General features: G+C 39.1%; 1 protein-coding gene across 4 annotated transcripts in view; it reads right to left on the reverse strand.

Annotated features, from left to right (window-relative positions):
• Nucleotides 1-18,793, reverse strand: part of LOC117300859 (rho GTPase-activating protein 18-like) — a 90,980-nt gene that overhangs the window by 41,102 nt on the left and 31,085 nt on the right. Inside the window, exon 4 of one of the 4 annotated variants that reach the window (XM_033784708.1) lies at nucleotides 17,446-17,618. In XM_033784708.1, the coding sequence (XP_033640599.1) occupies nucleotides 17,446-17,618 (173 nt within the window). Of the gene's footprint in view, nucleotides 1-3,628; nucleotides 4,604-5,973; nucleotides 6,032-6,831; nucleotides 7,245-17,445; nucleotides 17,619-18,793 lie in introns of those variants that run through there. The other 3 variants (XM_033784711.1, XM_033784712.1, XM_033784709.1) reach the window with 3 other exon arrangements.

Here is an 18,793-nt window from a genome sequence, read left to right on the forward strand (position 1 = left end):
ATCTGGCCAGACCAAGACTTCCCTCCCAGAAGGAATTCTTTGACACTTTTGTTAGTAAGTCTTTGATAGAGCCCTGACCTGACACCACTTTTGTTTTCCTTTTTCCCCCCTTCGATATTATTATCCTCGCGAGTCTGACCCCCTTACCAACTGAAGGTTCATGGGTTTCGGGGGGGGGGGGGGAAACCCTTTGATTAAGGCAGTGAGTAAGGCAAGAAATATTGAATCCGCGCTGAAAATACCATTTTAAATTTGTTTTAATGTTACTAATAACTAAAATACCAACAACATTGTTCTAAACATCATGACAGATTTGGGTTCATTGTCAAATCTACTTACTTCTGCTTGCGTACATTTTTTTCTGCCAAAGAAAGAAGAGCGTTTTTTAAAATGGGGGCTTTAGGCACAGAGGAAGGAAATATATAATTTGAATTCAAGGACCAGAAAGATGAAGGACTGAGTTGCTGAGAAAAGCTACAGGCATTCTCATGCAGGTGTTGCCTGAGGCTCAAACCTGCTTGACCATCTCCTCCACCAGGATGTCGGGACACGCTAATATTTTTGCTCCGTCAGTAAACAATGGCCCGGAGGTATCGGCTGTCACCGGTTGATGTTAGCCACTTCTGGCTCAAGTGCGTACAAGAAGTCCGTTTTCAAGCAAGCATGACCATCAGATTAATATTATAACACACCTGAGATTTAACCACCCTTTAGAGAATGAATGGACTGTTCCAAAGTTTTTCTTCTAAGAGGGGTCTTCAATTAGATAAATCCTCTCTTCATACAGAAATGAATCTTTTTTGTTTGATTCACAAATGAAACTTCAGTAAAGATGTTCATTTTACCAATTCCCTGGATGAAACAAATGGAAAACAAATCAAAAGCTTTTCAGTGACGTTTCTCCACTATAGTGGCTTCATCAGACTGGCAACTTATCAGATTAGTGAGTTTGTTCTCTTCATTTTTCCATCCATACATGTATACATGAAGACCAGAGTGAATAACCCCTTGGTTGCTATGAAAATCGCCATATTGTGGGGCAAACTGTATGCACGTCTAAACGTGTACATGGCCCTCGGCATGGTGCGGTTCGAGATGGCGCACCCATGTAGGCCAAGGACATGAGAAAAAAAAAATACTGAAAAAAAAAATTTGGACTCTGAAAAAAGTTTGGACTTTTTCAGAAAAGTTCCCCAGACTATGGAGTTCGGAGGCGAAATTCAGGCCATGACAGACAGATGAAACAAGCAGCCAAAGCTCTCCCGGTTTGATTTCTACGGCACATGCACACACGCTCACCCCCACGTGCCATGTTACAGGGCAGGTTTTGAATGGTAAATATCATATTCAACACCGTCTATATTGGAGTTGGTGAAATTAACATATTTTACTATAATTGACTTGCCTAATGAATCTATTCAAGAACTTACAAATGAATCCATCATTTTGAATCATAGAATTAAAAGTATATGTAGTACACACTTAAACCGTAAGTTAATGGTAATTATTTGACACGTTTTGTACCAACTGCAAGTCACTGCCAAAATTTGGGAGGATTTTTAAGACAATCGCTGCCTCAAAACAATCTCCCAGAACCCGACCTGTCTCAAAGTTTGGACTCTACCATTCAACTCCTAAGGGAGAAGATGCTCGCCGGAGGGGGAGCACTGTCTACCTGTGTTTTCCTCATTATTAAGGCCAATAATAAACTTTGCTCCTTGCCCAGAGGAAGCCCTCGCTAGTGGTGCGTTAAGGAGACGCAAATTACTTATAATAGCCGGAGATACGGACCAGGTGGCGGTGATTTAGGACGTACCTGCTGTCTCCCTCAAACATTGTTTGGGAAAAAAATGATTTATAGCTTCTTCTTTTTTTAGATGAAGGATCCGGTGGGATCATGACATGTTGACATCAGGTAACCTTCGATTTGTGTTGGTCACATTTTTCATGAGTTTTTAAAAAGCAGGACTTCCATAACACTGCCGCAACATTGTCTTATCACCAGTTCTCAATTTGTCTGACTGGCTACTAAAAACTGTCCTAGTACATGTACCTACTTGCTAAAAACGTTTTTTTTTTTAAAGAAAATCTGGGAGCAAGTAAAATGCTTACTAACCCAGTTGGCTACTTTACAAAAAGCTGAAGTGCAGTTGGTCCTGTATGTTGTGTTATGCACATAAAAGAACCAAGTGCACTTATCGTAAAGCGAAGGGGTTCGCCCCCGTGTTCTTGGTTTGATCGGCAGCATATTGTCCCAAAAACCTTATGAACCATTACAAGGCGCTATAATTGAGTAGGTCTCATACAGTACATCGAAACACAGCTCCACAAATTAATGAACACTTTGATATGCCCATTTAGTGTGATAAAGCGCTATAAACAAGAACCCAGTATTATTATTAATATTGAAATTCTTCCGGTGAAGGTCGCGCCATACAACTTTAAAGTATACTGACAATAAACGGAATCACATTTGACATTTATTAGAGGAAATCACCAGTAAGGATGGACCATCCAGTCAAAACAATTTTCTTAAAATACATTGAAAAAAATTAAACTGCTTCCGTAACAGCCGTTCTAGTTGGGTATAAAAACAAAACATACTACAAGACTAAGTATTTGTCTTTAAAGGCAGTGGACACTATTGGTAATTACTCAAAATAATTATTAGCATACAACCTTACTTGGTAACCTTAGTAATGGGGAGAGGTTGATAGTATAAAACATTGTGAGAAACGGCTCCCTCTGAAGTGACAAATTGGATTTTGAGACTTCAGATTTAGCATTTGAGGTCTCAAAATCAAGCATCTGAGTGCACAACTTCTTGTTACATACAAGGGTGTTTTTTCTTTCATTATTACCTAAAAACTTCGAACACCAATTGAGCTCAAATTTTCACAGGTGTTATTTTATCCTTATGTTGAGATACACCAAGTGAGACGACTGGTCTTTGACAATTACCAATAGTGTCCAGTGTATTTGAGGGTAGAGGTTGTAAGATAACGTACATGTATCTGTTCACAAATTTGTATGTCAGTTCTGCATACTCCAAAGGAGTTGAGATGGTTTCTATTGGGGAAATTTAATAAATTGAGAATAACAATGAGGTTTTTATTTGTCTCCAGACATCTGTAAGTGTTTCTTCCCCTCTAATTTGAATTATTTAGATAAATTGCCTGCAATAATGTACACGTGTATAGGCCTATACAACCGGGTTGAGGCTGTTTGAAAATGCAAAAATTAAAACAGTTTCCTACAAAGCCAATAATATCAAGTAAGAAATTCTGCATTTCATTGTTCTTCAATTACTGAATAAGTGCCGCATTTTTGCAGTACAATGTAGCTGTGTAAGCGAGGAACGCCTAGTACAAGGGTATACGCATGTGCATGAGCAAAACTTCTCTGCTAACGCAGAATATATGATTGGTGTTAAAATGGAATTCCTTGCTTCTGTACGTGCGGAAGCTTACAGAAGCAGGGTCTTGAAAATGGGCCCTGAATGAAAATTGTTACTGAATTATTTCACTCAGTCATGTTGAAAAATGTGGAATGGATCTTTCACGACTCTTTCAAAAAAGGAAAAAACAATGGTCATGAATTTTTTTTTTTTAATTCTGTGTACACTCACCACTCTTCTGATCTGTTTGTGGCCCTTGCAGTGGGGACAGGGACATGGCTGTCTCAACCCTGCAATACACCCTATGCAGCAAGCCCACATCCTTCCCTCGTTGGTGTACGTTAGTACCATTCGGACAATCGTATTGGCCCTTATTTACCCTAAACAAGACGCCTGGCCAATCAGGAAGTTCGTATCAACTAGTTGTTTCTCAGACAATTAATGTTGGACGTATTCTCCTGGTGTCAAACTTCAAGAGAGGAACGTTTCTTTGTCGACAACTTCCCGTGATAAAAAGTTCACAAAATCCGATAAGTGATTAAAAAGTAAAGTCTAAAACAAAATCAAGGAATTCAATAACAAGAAGGCAGCCCGGAGAAACTCATGTCTTGAAACTTTAATCCGAGGCAAACTGTCCACTGGAAGACTGCAATCCAAGTAACCTGTGGTGAAAAAGTCTCATAAACTCCTACAGATGTCCAATGTAATCATTACTAGTTGCAATAGATGTACACTTGTATCAAGTGCAATGTTTTCTTGTTGAGTGCGAACAGGTACAATGTAGATAGGTGGCATCCAACAAAGATTCTGGAATTCTCCTGGAATCTTATGACCAGCTTTTTCCTTCTGTCAAGCTTCTTGGTCATACAGTAATTGATCTGAATGCCTTCAGGCCTTGCCTAGGATAGGATGAGTCGGTTTGTCTTGAGGACCCAAGTGCCGAGAGAGACCTTGCAACGAGATGACTAGCTGTCGTTGTGTCAGATATTCCCACGGTCAAATATTTCGACGAATGAAGTAGCAGGTTACAACGAAGTGAGTGACTACGAGAAGTTTGCGGTAAGACTTCATGTGAATATCTCTTTTGAGTAGTGTTTCTGAAGAAAAAAAACGGTGATTATCGACTCAGTATGCTCTGATCGTCAAGATGTCTTACTCACAGTGCCTAAATATACAAAGATTTGACTATCCTCTGATTGATGGAGCTTCAGCAATGAGATCTTCCTCCAGCGAGTCTCAACACAAGATTGTAGAGAGAGAGACCTGATTGGGGAAAATGCTACTCTGTCTTCAGCCGAGGAAATGAGCCGTAGCTACGCCTTACTCAAAGTGCACTTGCTGTATCCACTTGAGTATTTCTTCCCTCACTTGTAGAAGATGATCACAAAGCTAAAAAGTTCTTTTATTGATAAAGAATGTGCAAACAAACACAAGTAATCCTCGGTGTTCAACAAGGGAGAGAAACCTCGCCCCTCCCTCGCGTAATAAATAAGTAGTGATGACTATTGTCGAAGTAAGTTATCTTCTTTTCAGTTAAAATACCGCAACGTCAGGATGGAACGGTTCAAAGAGTCAAGTTTTAAGTCCGACCGCATGGTGTTTATCTGGAAATTTTAAGACACTTTGTCTGTCACACTGCAACGCGAGAAGAAATGAGGGAGGCCAATTTGCAGACACCGTAAGGACGTGTCTCGTACGGGACACAGGATCGGTGTACAGTAAGTGTTGACTCGTCGAGTGAACCACGTGCTGTGAAGCACTGGATCTCTATGGACCCTTTTAGTTTTATTACTTTTAAAGCACATCCTGTACTGAAGGTTGTGGGGGAGCAGAGGGGGGGGGGTTGTCTGATCATGACGGTGTATTGCTTGGATGTCACAATGACTGTACTACCGGCTGTGCTTTATACATGTAGCCCCAGTTCTTCAATCCACTTCAATGCTTCTCCTCAATGAACCCAAGTCTTTGAATTCTTTGGGACAGGTCTTTTTTCTTCAGCTGCGCCACACGTGTGGAACTTTCTAGCCGCCACTTACTATAATCTGGGATCTTGTCTTTGTACCACAAAATTCAAATCTCTTCTCAAAACTAATACCTTAGATAACAAGGACGAATTTTGTTGTCTGTTTTCTTTCATTTTGTTTTTATGTTTTACTGCACCTTGAACAGCTAGCAGGGTGGATACATGTATGTGCACATTTCAAGTCTCTATTGTCAATATTATTAATATTAGTTAAACGAATCACATATCAATAAATGTCGAAGGCCTCGAGCCTGTAAACTCACCGGTGGTCTTGTGCTTTTTACGTGAATACGGGCTGCCTCAATGTATAACAACTTTGTGAACAAAGGTGATAATATCTTTCATTCTAGATAGTCTTTTAACTCTGGTAGTTTATGTAAAAGTTCATTGTGGATTTGACTGACAATCATTCTAATCTTGAAAAGAACCGTTGGTTTCAACTCGACGTTTCGATCAGTATGCTCTGATCGTCTTCTGGAGAAAGCCAACCCATTAGAGATAGTCATTACATGGTGGTACCCAAAGTTTCAAATCCTACTCATTCTAATCTTACCAATCGTCCATGCATCCTGTTGTGTAACTCCTCTTCTACCAACACTTGTCAATAGGCTTGTCAAATATAGTGCTTGACTCAAGTTACACTTGCTTTTACATTACCTTACACTTGAAACGTACAAGTTACATTTTGTACACATGAGAGTAAACATCTCTTTGTTCCTTTCCCTTCCAGTGTTATTTTAGTCCATCAGGTAATATTGTCAACCAAATGACGTACGTACACAAACAAGTAACAACAACCTTCCTGCGCACACATGTCACGTATGTGCACTACATGTATTGTATTTTGATGTAGGAAAAGAGCACCCTGTTCTAGATCGTGCGTTTTCCTGCAGCTATTTCCTGTACACAGTATACTTCCTGCTGTATAACCAGTCACTTTCACGATCAAACTTTAACCAAAACAACAGAGGCATAAGTTCATGAAGTTTGTATTTGAAGTGTTGAACTGTGTAATCAGCATGGCTTGTTGCCCTGCCTTTCACTTCTATGGACCATGGTTCGATTCCCACCTTGGACTGAGCCTTACATGATGTAAAAGTATGGTTATAAGAGCCCAGCCGGATATTTATGATTCATAGACACCCTCGTATCAAGGACTCCGGTATTAATGGCTTTCTATAAAAGAGACATTATTTTCAAAAGGTGGTGTGTCAATGCCTTGGTGCCCTTGCCCTTTTAAAAAGCGAAGTCTGCCATGGTACTAGAAATAACAGAACAACTTCGTTTGCCCAATCATACAACATGAATTTCATTAATAAAGTATTTTTTTGCATTTATACCGCTGGTCCATTTGGTTTGTATAAGTTGTTTCCAAAAAGCTAATTCTATTTTCTCAATAATGAACAGTTACCTTCTTATTCCATGCAATCTTTATAGACGTAACGGCAGTTACTGCACTCTGCAACAATGTGTTCATCATCATGTTATCATCACACACTTATTTCACACGCAAGTGTTTAGTCCTCAACTTTCAGAGAGTTCAAAGATTGCTAATATGTGCTGAAACAAACATGTGGTGCAAAAGAGATGTCATTGTCCTGTCGGTGCTAACCAAAGATGTGTTGTGTGGACCAAATCGGAGAAGCGGATCAGGATACTAATGAACTGAAAGCAGCACTTGAAAGACAGGTAGCGGTGGGAGCGGTATCAGTGATTCCAACAAGGTATTATCCGAGGAGGAGAACTCAGGCAAATGCCTAAAATGTCAACTAGAGTTGAATTGATAGTTAACGTGTGAAATGTTGAGATCCAAGAATGGTTTGGTTGTGATACCACTGAACTCAGATCAGCAGCACTGGAAAGACAAGCTGTGGTGGAAGTGGTACCATACATATACATGAAGCTAATGCCTTATGTCTAATAATAATATTAATAATGATCTGTCAAAGATTGGAGGGGGAATTTTTATCCATGCCAATAAGTGATTCATCATGTGGTTTTACGAGTGAAAATAACAAGCAAGAATTGTGCAACCACGAATGCAGACATTCCGATTTAGGTATGACTTCATATGATACCTACGTTTAACAATAATAATAATAATTTGTCAAAGGTTGTAGAGGGAGAATAGTCCAAGCCAGTAAGTGATTCATCGTGTGGTTTCACAACAAGTGAAAACAACAAGCCAGGAGGCGTTTTGCAATCATGACTACGTAATGCATACATTTAGATTTAGAAACAACTTCATGTTCTTAAACACTAAAAGAAAAAGCAGCTCGATGATGTCATTGACAAAACAAGCTCTGTATAAGGTCAAGTTGCAATCAATGTCGATTGTGGCCGAGTGGATAAGAACACCGAACTCAAGCTCTGGTGCTTCTGTTCAGCAGAGTGTGGGTTCGAATCCCGGTCGTGACACTTGTGTCTCTGAGCAAGACACTTAACTATAATTGCTTCTCTCCACCCATGGGTGGTAAATGGGTACCTCTGAGGGCAGAGATGGTTCTTGTGATTGATTTAGTCGAGTAGCGCATATTAATGTTGCACAGGCTGCATACTCCCCACCAGGGAGCTGAGATGGTTTAAGGAGTGAATTAAGGCACAGTGACCAGGGGTAATAATGTGAAGCGCTTTGGGACGCCCTCGGGGTGTGAAAGCGCTATATAAAAACTGGCTATTTTTATTATTTATTACTAATACTATCATCAGCCTGAGTTTTCTCAGGATGCTTACCACCATTATCATTATTTTATATTACAAATAAGACTTATTTTCAGATAAACAAAATTCAACAATTTTGTTTTCCGGGTCATTACCAAAGTATGACCCTTAGAATAACTTATGAGAAAAAAAGGGGAAAAAAAACAAGAGCTTTCGTTGCAACAACTACACGTTTGTACCTACATGTAATGTACGTGTACGTCGTCAGATGTGTGAACATTCAAGTATGTCAAAGACATTGATTCTCAAAATCACCTCAAAGCAAGTTTTGGAGATTCAAATATCCATGGTGTCCATAATTTGTGAATGCAGTGGGCCAAGATTGGGTCGGTGCAATGTACATTACCTACGTCCCTAAATGTGGATTGGTTCGTTGTTCTTCATGTTCTTGGTGAACATAGTATGCACATCATGTACCAGTTTTTGCGAAAAAAAAAAAATCTTCAACAGTTTTACAGATTTTAAGCAATAATGGGATACACCAAGTAATAATTCCCAGGTCTTGGACAATTACCATGTCCAGTGTCTTTAAGAACTGTCTAAATGTTTATTTTCACTACACCATGAAGTCACGTACTGTGCTTCATATAAAGATTTTATCCTCTTCCCTTCCCTACCTGCAGCTGAGTCAGAAACCAGTCCCCTTCCTCCTACTCACAGGAAATGGAACAAGCCTTGCATTGATTTAACTTTAAGGAGGAAAACTTTTGGACTGATCCATTTACAAAAGGGGTGGTGGATAACAGTCAGATAGAGGACACTATGAAGAGTCAAGTCTAATTAATGTAGTTTTAAAAAGGTCTTCTGTCTAAGATGCAAACGACAACAGGTGCAATCAATTAGAGATGATGTGACTAACGACACAAAGTTTCATAAAAGTGTTCAATACTGTCTACATGTTGCCATAACATCCAGTGCAGATATGTAGGCCTATTGAAGTGAAAACACCACCACCCTAATTCCAATTGTGTTTTGGTCCTTGGATAGAAAAAAACCTCTGCTTTAAAGACACCGGACACTATGTGTTATTGTCAAAGACCAGTCTTCTCACTTGATGTATCTCAACATATGTATAAAATAACAAACCTGTGCAAATTTGAACTCAATTGGTCATCGAAGTTGTGAGATAATAATGAAAGAAAAAACACCCTTGTCACACGAAGTTGTGTGCTTTCAGATGCTTGATTTAGAGACTTCAAAATCTAATTCTGAGGTCTCAAAATCAAATTCGTGGAAAATTACTTCTTTCTCGAAAACTACGTTACTTCAGAGGGAGCCGTTTCTCACAATGTTTTGTACCACATGTATCAACAGCTCCCTGTTACTCGTTACCAAGTAAGGTTATGCTAATATTTGAGTAAACCAATAATTACCAGTGTCCACTGCCTTTAAAGGCAGGGTATACTTTTGGTTAATAAATTGTGAAAGACCAGTATCCCTAAATTGGTGTATGCAAACGCTGTGGAATATAAGTCCAGGTGGGCATGCACCACAAAAGAATGACATCTAGAGCCTCTAGCCACGGTAACTTGTCATATGGCATGTATGGCAGCAGAAGAAATAGTTCAATGCGATGGGAACGCTACTGTGTTTCACTGCAGCTTCGCTGTGTGTACAGGTGTAAAATGTGTGTCATCAACAAAAATGTGACAACCACATGGAGGAAAGTTCAATGCTAAGAAATGAATCAGTTGCTTGTAATACACAAGTAGTCACACGCCTCCCAGTACATGTACGTGACACGTACGCCCTGTATGCTCTGTAGGGTGTCGTGGCCGAGTGGATAAGAACACCGAACTCAAGCTCTGGTGCTTCTGTTCAGCAGAGTGTGGGTTTGAATCCCGGTCGTGAAACTTGTGTCCCTGAGCAAGACACGTAACTATAATTGCTTCTCTTCCAGGGGTAAATGGGTACATGCGAGGGCAGAGATGGTTCTTGTGATTGATTTAGCCGAGTAGCGCATATTAATGTTGCACAAGGCTGTATACTCCCCACCAGGGAGCTGAGATGGTTTAAGGAGTGATTTAAGGCCCAGTGACCAGGGGTAATAATGTGAAGCGCTTTGGGATGCCCTCCGGGTGTGAAAAGCGCTATAAAAACGGGTTATTATTATTATTACATGTACATGTTAAGGTTACTTATGCAGCAGAGTAAACATCTGTAACAGGGGCAATACATGTAGATTGGAGGCAATTACCGCCATTCCCCTCGTCTCGGTGCCCCTTGGAATGTTCCAAGTGCAAATTAAATTGTTCCTTGTCCATAAAGTGCCCATTGCAAAGTACACTGCCTTGACCGTTTAAACCAACGACGAAATATGAGGCCTGTGTAACACGTACACATGTACGCTTAATTTAAACTAAATGCATGACATGTGTATGACACATGGTTTACTACACAGCACCAAGGTTAAGTTAACATCAAAGTTGCAGAAAAAAAATAACAAACCTATAATCACACCACGACCACTGTGCGTTATTCCTATTACAATGTTAATAAAATAATGACGTATGGCTGTGTCACAGAAGGGAGTTTTTACGTAGGCACCTTGGAGGCAACCACCTCCAACGTCAGTCAAAATGAATACGTTTTTGTTTTTGCAGTTTCTTACAGTTTCTTCCAATTTATTTGTTTTGTTTAATGAGACTGTTCTTTTGTCTTTGACAATGCGTGGAACTGGAAGCTTTTCTCAGGCATCTTAAAACACAAACTTCCAAGCAACAAGGGTGTTTTTCCTTTCATTATTTTCTGCAACTTCGATGACCAAGGTTTATTATTATGCATATGTTGGTCCACGCCACTAAATGAAGATACTGGTCTTTGACAATTACCAAACGTTTACCCTGCCGTAAAGCGAAAGGTCTTATGATAGACTGCATACACATTAATGTATTTCTCAACATCACCATTCATGGTCTTCGTCAAACGTCTTCGTCAAACTTAAAACACTGAAAACATTAAACCGCCCCTCCCGCTTCCACCACTAATGTTCCAATAGATAAAGCGTAAAAAACACAACCTTGTAAAAACAGAGTGTTAACAATGTGTTTGTATAAACTTTCTCAACATCACCCTTCACTGGAAGTGTAATGGTCTCCATCGAACAGTGGCCATTATTGAAAACATTGAACCGCCCCTCCCACTTCCACCATCAATGTTCCAATTAAAAATTAAGTGCAAAACCACAACGTTGTAAAAACATCACAGAGAGTTAAACGATTGAACGAAAAGCCTGTGTGAGCACAGATGTTTTTACTAAACATTACCTTCCATGGGACCCCCCTTCCCGGTAGGGAGAGAGAGGGGATTGGGGGGGGGGGGGGGGAGTCCCGTGATATAACCACAGGTCTAGTACGTTGTGCAATCCTATAATGGAATTACTGCATTCTGCCCCTAATGAATAATTTCCATGTGTCTTGCCATCTGCAGGTCACTGCTGACAGATAAGTTAATGTGCGCTAATATTAGCCAATAAGTAAGGGGGGCATGGGGACCAGCCAGCCAGGGGGGTCTCACAGGTTAATGTACGTACATTTTATACAAATGATGTAAAGATACCTTACATGTGTACAGTACGTGTACATGTACCACTTGGTGCTTGATACACTGCATTCCCCCCACCCCCCCCTCCCCCTCCCATCATGCGTTCTTGGAATCTCAGGTACCACTTTCAGAGAATTTTCAAGAAGTAGGCTTACCCCTGTACTACTACCCCTGTACTACTACCCCTGTACTACTACCCCTGTACAAGAGGGATAGAGTGTGTAGAAAAGGAACTTTTGAGGGTGTTTTGTTTTTGGGGGGGGGGGCTGCCAGGACGGACCCCCTACAGACAAATATTGGGTAAGGTATTTCACATCATCATAGCTTTTTAATCTTGTACTGCTATGTATAGAATCTTCTTCTATCAGAGTCTTATACATACCATGTATATTATGTTGTATAATTATAGTGCACGTACAAGTGTATCTACCAAACAAGGTACTCAAGGCGCTGAGTATACAAACTCTCAGAAAGATAGGTTATATTGCAGGGGATGTGAGGACTATTTTTGTTTTGAGTACAATGACAAAGTTAAATGAAAGAGGTTGCGAAATACTTTCGAGCAGCCACGGTAACTTATCAGGGCCGCTAATAAAATGTCCAATGAGAACAGCTCCGCGACCACTCTGTGCAAACGTCTCAGAATTTAAGCCCAGGGCCCAGTTTCATAGAGCTACTTAGCACAAAAATTTGCTTAGCGTGAAATTTCTTCCTTTTCCAAAAACAAGATTACCAACCAACGTTCCACATGATTTTCAGAATAAGCAAACAGCTGTACCAGTAACAAGCAATATGCAACAAATTGAAATTTGGTTGTTAACCCTGTTTTTTATCAAGAAGGAAATTTCATGCTAAGCAAACTTTTGTGATTAGCAGCTCTATGAAATTGGGCCCAGGTGGGAATGCACGGTCAAATTACACACCAAAGCAAGTCACGCCTACTTTCTGCGTAGCAGCGGAGGGGAAAGTCCAATGGGAACACTGCTTTAGAGTCAGTAAAAGTCCACAAACATTTATATAGACCTTATGCATATGACGTCATTTCAGTAGGGCGCCCTCACCTAGAGGTGAAAAGGAGGTTGTTTATTGGCCAGTACTGTGCGCAGCGCGTACAAATCTGTGCGTCTCGATTGTTTCGTCACCCTTTTTCCTCTAAGATGGCGGCTGGATGGCATCAATGCATAAGGTCTATTAGGTCTAAACAATTTTGAAAGGTGTCCTTGAATTATGAGGCATTTGCTGTGGACATCCGCCGAGGCGTACGAGGTTTATTTTTAAGGGGGAAGGGGGAGGTATGAGCTCATCAATTTATTACCTGTTTGCGACTCTTTCGTGGTAAACCAAATTGAGCATAGAGTGCCTCTGAGTTGGCTAAGGGAGTTGTGGTCAGGTATGGCCCAGAACAATAGCCCTTTATCATCCTAGTCTGGTATCCTTTGTTCGATAGCAATTATGAAACTATGGTCTTGGATAAACACAATGGGGTCTGACTACATATACATGTCACCTTCTTTCTTCAATTTGGTAATAATAATAATGTTGAACATTTCTAGTGCGCCATGTCTGTCAATGATGACACTCCTGACACAAGTAAACAAGAACTCTGCTAAATACACAATGACACAAGCCAACCAAAAGTTTGAAGGCTATTGTTTTCGAAATAGATATGTTTTGAGATGAGTTTTTAATTTTGAACAAGTATCTCCTTTTCTGAGTTGAAGTGGGACGCTGTTCCAAAGAGATGTACTGAACTAAACGGGCACACAACAAAAAGGTTTGAAATACTATAGGCCTAATAAAATCTTCGAATGAGATATTTCCTTCACTATATCTTTTAAAAGAAAACAACTTGGATCCATTCCAAGCCTTTAAATGGAAGCTTCATTGTAAAGCATGATCAGCTTAATAGTGCAGTACCACCCAATCTGTTGGAACCTGGGCCCAATTTCATAAAGCCTGTAAGCACAAAAATTTGCTTAGCATGAAATTTCTTAATTCATAAAAACATGATTACCAACCAATTTTTAGTTTGTTGCATACTGGCATTCAGCTGTTGTTTGCATCCTGAAAATCATGTGGAAATTTTGTTGGTACTCCTGTTTTTATTAAGGAAGAAGTTTCATGCTAAGCAAATTTTTGTGCTTTTTACAGGCTTTATGAAATTGTGCCCTGATTTTGAGGGCTGATGAGTTCAAAATCAGCCTCAATCCTTTCAGCAATGACTAAAGATTTACAACACTAGAGTACAAATTTGCCCTATTAACCTGTTGAATGAAGAATATGGGCGCTGAATATACAAACTTGGCCTTAATCCTGTCGGCAGTGAGTAGAGATTTTGAGCAGTGAGCAGTATATAGGAGAGTTTGCGGTAACACCATGTAATAACAATCTCTAAATGAGTTGGGGTGGTTCTGAAAAGTGAGCAGTAGAAAATTGCCCTAAATCTTATTGAATGGAGATCTTGAGCCCTGAGTAAATTGAACGACACAGCACAGTAAACCCATAACAACATAATTCCACCATGATCCCTTTGCAACACTATGTCGGATATCTACCTGTACCATAATTGTGATGGACAGTATTGCGTGTTAAGCCACTGCCATTTTAAATTAGACGAAGAGGAAAATCAGAAAGATAGGTTACTTACATTAAAGGCACTGGCAGATTGGTAATTACACGTACTTCAGAATAATTGTTAGCATAAAAACTTACTTGTTAATTAACAATGTAGAACTGTGGATAGTATAAAACATTGTGAGAAACGGCCCCCTCTAAAGTAACGTAGTTTTTGAGAAAGAGCTAATTTCTTATTCAAAAGGCTTTAGGCCTGGTGTTTTTTTAGTCGTCTGAAAGCACACTATTTTGTACAACAAGGGTGTTTTTCTTTCATGATTTCCTTGCAACTTCAATGACCAATTGAGTCCAAATTTTCACAGATTTGTTATTTTATGCATTATGTTAGGATGCACAAAGTGAGAGTACTTTGAAAGTAACCAAACGTGTCCAGCCGTCGATTTCACCAAACTCTTCATAACTTAGTTTTAATTTTAGGACTTTAGGCATACATTAGGACGAGTATTCGCCTCCTTACTGGGAAAGGATTAATCCTAGCGTTTCGTGAAGTTGGCTGCAGTGCCTTAAAAGGGAAGGTACACATTTGGTTATTGTCAAAGACCAGTCTTCTCACTTGGTGTATCCCATAATAACCATAAAATAACAAGCCTGTGAAAATTTGGGCTCGACTGGTCATCAAAGTTACGAGAAAATTATGAAAGAAAAAACACCCATGTTGGACAAGTTTGTGTGCTTTAATTCAGATAAGAATAAAAGACTTGTAGCTAGAAGTCTTTTATTATTTTAGTGAGAAATTACCTCTTTCTCAAAAACTACGTTCCTTCAGAGGGAGTCGTTTCCCATAATGTTTTATACTATCAACTTCTCCCCATTACTTGTTACCAAGTCAGTTTTTAAGTTAATATTCGTTTTGAGTAATTACCAAACGTGTACCTTCCCTTTAAATGAGAGATGGACTTCTCCAATGTTCCTCCCAATATAAACGGAGTCAATTTTGTTCTTCCTGGGGGAAGAAGAACCGGTGATCTTGGGAGTAGAGAAAGGTCCTCCTCAGATATTCCTGACATTTCCTTCTGTTGAAACAAATATGGCTCAACTGTTGACAGACATGCTCTCGTTAAGTCATTAAAATTACTTAAGAAGGGATCATGTGCAAAACATTGGAATTCTCAGTAAGGGTAAAGTTGCCTGCAGACAATCTTATAGGTATAAGAGTAAATGAACGTTTTTGATTCCTAATCAACGCTGGAACTTAAATGTAAGTAGAGTTTAAATATTCTCGCAAGATGCTTACATTCACCATTGACACTACCATCTTTTTAAATTGATGTTGTACTGGTAAGACCACTTTTTTTATTACTAGAATTTAAGTTTTTCGTGAGAATGAAGCATTTTACTTTGTAGATCAATCTCAAAATAAAGTACACTGTAGATTTACCTGTTTTAAGGCAATTTGTAGACCAGTATCCACTTTACCATATGTAGGCCTAAACCAACATTTAACAAAACTGTGAAAGTTTAAGTTCAAAATGCACAAAAAAGAAAAACATTCCAATCACTGTTTTCAAACAATGGACTTTGGAGTCTCAAATCAAAACTAAATATTTTACTCGTTTCCTAAATAGCATTTCCAGCATATATAGTTCAAGTGAAGTTTTCAGCCGTGAACTTTTCACACCATATTTTAGTACAAAATGAATAGCATGGATATTTTCAACTTCATCAATTTTGTGCACACCCTCTACAGGTAGGCTGTATACTCCCCAGGGAGCTGGATTTACATAACAAGTTCCGAGAGGAAGAGGAACATTCATCTTGTAATGAGCACCAAGTCCTTCCTTAAGGAGCACTCTCTTTAAAGACAATGGACACTATTGGTAATTGTCAAAGACCAGTCTTCTCACTCGGTATATCTCAACATTAATGCATGCAATAACAAACCTGTAAAAATTTGAGCTCAATTGGTCATCGAAGTTGCGAGATAATAAATGAAAGAAAAAAACACCCTTGTCAGATGAAGTTGTGTGCTTTTAGATGCTTGATTTCGGGACCTCAAAATCTACATAGCTGTACAGGTATGACTACAAACTATGTATGTTGGTAAGACGTCTGCCATAGATTGGCAAAGGTCATGGGTTCAAAACCAACCAGAGTAATAATAGGCCAATGATTTTGTTTACAGAACTTGGGAAAGTACTGACTTTTCGTTCGGTGCTTACACACATGTACTGGTAAAACCAGATAATATCCTTTATCCCGATGTAAATTTAACATCTATTATACCAATATAGCAAACATTAACCTGTCTCCTGCCAGACACGCCCATTTCCGCGTTTAAGCCCGCTCGAAAAACATTTAAAACACCCTAAACAGGAATCCCCGGCTCAGTAAATTGAATCCTTCCACGTTTATTTATAAATGTTATGTTTTTTTTTTGGAAAACTTCCGCTTTTCTCAGGCTACTTTGCTTGTTCATGATTTTGTGGTAAGTTAAAGCTGAGCTCAATAGCCCCCTCTGTTGGTTAAAAACTGCCAATGAGAGGGAACTTTTTAAAGTGGGTTTGGAGTGCACCCTCTTGTGGCAGTGTTGTGCAGCTGAAGTTGTCTAAATGGTGGCCTGAACGTCTGGCGGCACACTTCAAGGCTCGTGAATTACACCGGAGGGCAAGCCTAAGGCAATCCTAGGTTAAGCCCTAGGTCAAGCCTAGGTAAAACCCCGTCCAAAATCTTCTTCTTTCACCTACATTCATTTAATACATGTAGAAAGTGCAGCTGCCAAACCGATACATCACGTCGGACCAATAAATAACACAGATGAAAAACTTACATGTACGCCACCGCACGTTTAACCAATGAAATCAGTGTATCTATGAAATCTCTAGTTTTAAAAACCAAGTGCTGGCGGGGATCAGTCTTTCTACGATGGTAGCAAGTATGCTTCTGAAGATGACCGTGCAGATGACTATATTTGTAACTTTGTATATTGCTAAAGGCATGGCAATGCCATTCGCCTTGACATAACACTCTACATACAAAAGAGACCGTCAACATAGGGCTATGGATACATGTAGCTCAGTTGTAGAGCGCTGGCAGTAATTTGACTTTGTTCAACCTAAATTATTGAAACATATCCAGCGAGTTTTTTTTTGTGGTTTTAACTGACAATAACAATTGTATGACACCTTACCTCTTGACCCGATGGAAAGATATCCCTGACATCTGGTATCCTGGATTCTTCTTCCTTTTTGTGACGTAACGTGGCATTAACTTTCTCTACCCTCTTCTTGACCGCTTCAGCCTGGGTGCGTGTCAGTGTCGATGTGGCCGTATCGATTATTATATCATCCAATATCTTCCCATCTGCAAAACAACAATTCCAAACAAAAGATGAATAGCCTAAATGAAATAACAGTAAATAGTTTGCCTTCAAGAATGACTGTACTACTGACTAAGGGCCGAAACGTCAGGCACTAAATATATTTTGCTACCCTATTTTTGACTGCTTCAGCCTTGGTGTGTGTCAGTGCGATGTTGCTGTAGCAATTATTACATCATCCAATATCTTCCCGACCTGGAAAGCAATATTTCACCCCCAAAAACCTAAACAAACAAACAAACAAACAAACAAAAAGACAACCAGGGGAAAACCTTGTACCCCAACATGATATTTACTGACAAAGAACAATTTAACCTACCTTCTATTGTTTGATCATTTTTAATTTTGCTGGATATGACATTTTGAAAAAAGGATGTATTTTATTTGTGAATTTGAGGCAATCTTTAATTTAAAACCAATAAACAATAACCATAATTAAACAATATTCACCCTATGTGCTTGGTTGGCATGATTTTGAACGGTTGGTTTAAGAAAATATTTTCTTTTTAAAAGCCTTTTTGGGGGAAGTGTTGACTTATCACAATTCTTATGATTATCAACCACAATTCTAATGATTATCATTTTTCTTAGGTTGGTACCAATCGCATTCAAAAGATATTTATTGAAGTTAAAATACTGTAATCAGTAGTTTCACAATCCCACTTTTCACAATTCTACTTTTTTTAAATTCCAAATATAAATGTAGGCCTTATAAACAATCTTTTTAATTTAATGTTGAAGCCATTGGACACTTTCGGTAAAAAGTATTGTCCAAGGCCAACACTTCGTGTTTCACAACTTGTATGTAAAATAACGAACCTGTGAAAATTTAGGCTCAATCGGTCATCGGAGTCGGGAGAAAAAAACGGGAAAATCCACCCTTGTTTCCCCACGTTTCGCCGTGTCATGACAAGTGTTTAAAATAAATCCATAATTCGCGATATCGAGAATTGATATTGTTTTTAATGTTTTCTCAAAAAGTATTTAGCATTTCATGGAATAATATTTCAAGAGAAGTCTTTCACCCGTACCTTCTGTAAACCCTGTAAGTTATTTGTAAATCTGTGAACTTTTTTTTTCTGTTCTGAAAGTGTATAAATGGCTTTAAATTCCAAATATAAATGTAGGCCCTATAAACAATCCCTTTAATTTAATGTTA

This window comes from Asterias rubens, chromosome 16 (genome assembly GCF_902459465.1).
Source record: "Asterias rubens chromosome 16, eAstRub1.3, whole genome shotgun sequence".
NCBI classification, from domain to species: Eukaryota; Metazoa; Echinodermata; class Asteroidea; order Forcipulatida; family Asteriidae; genus Asterias; species Asterias rubens.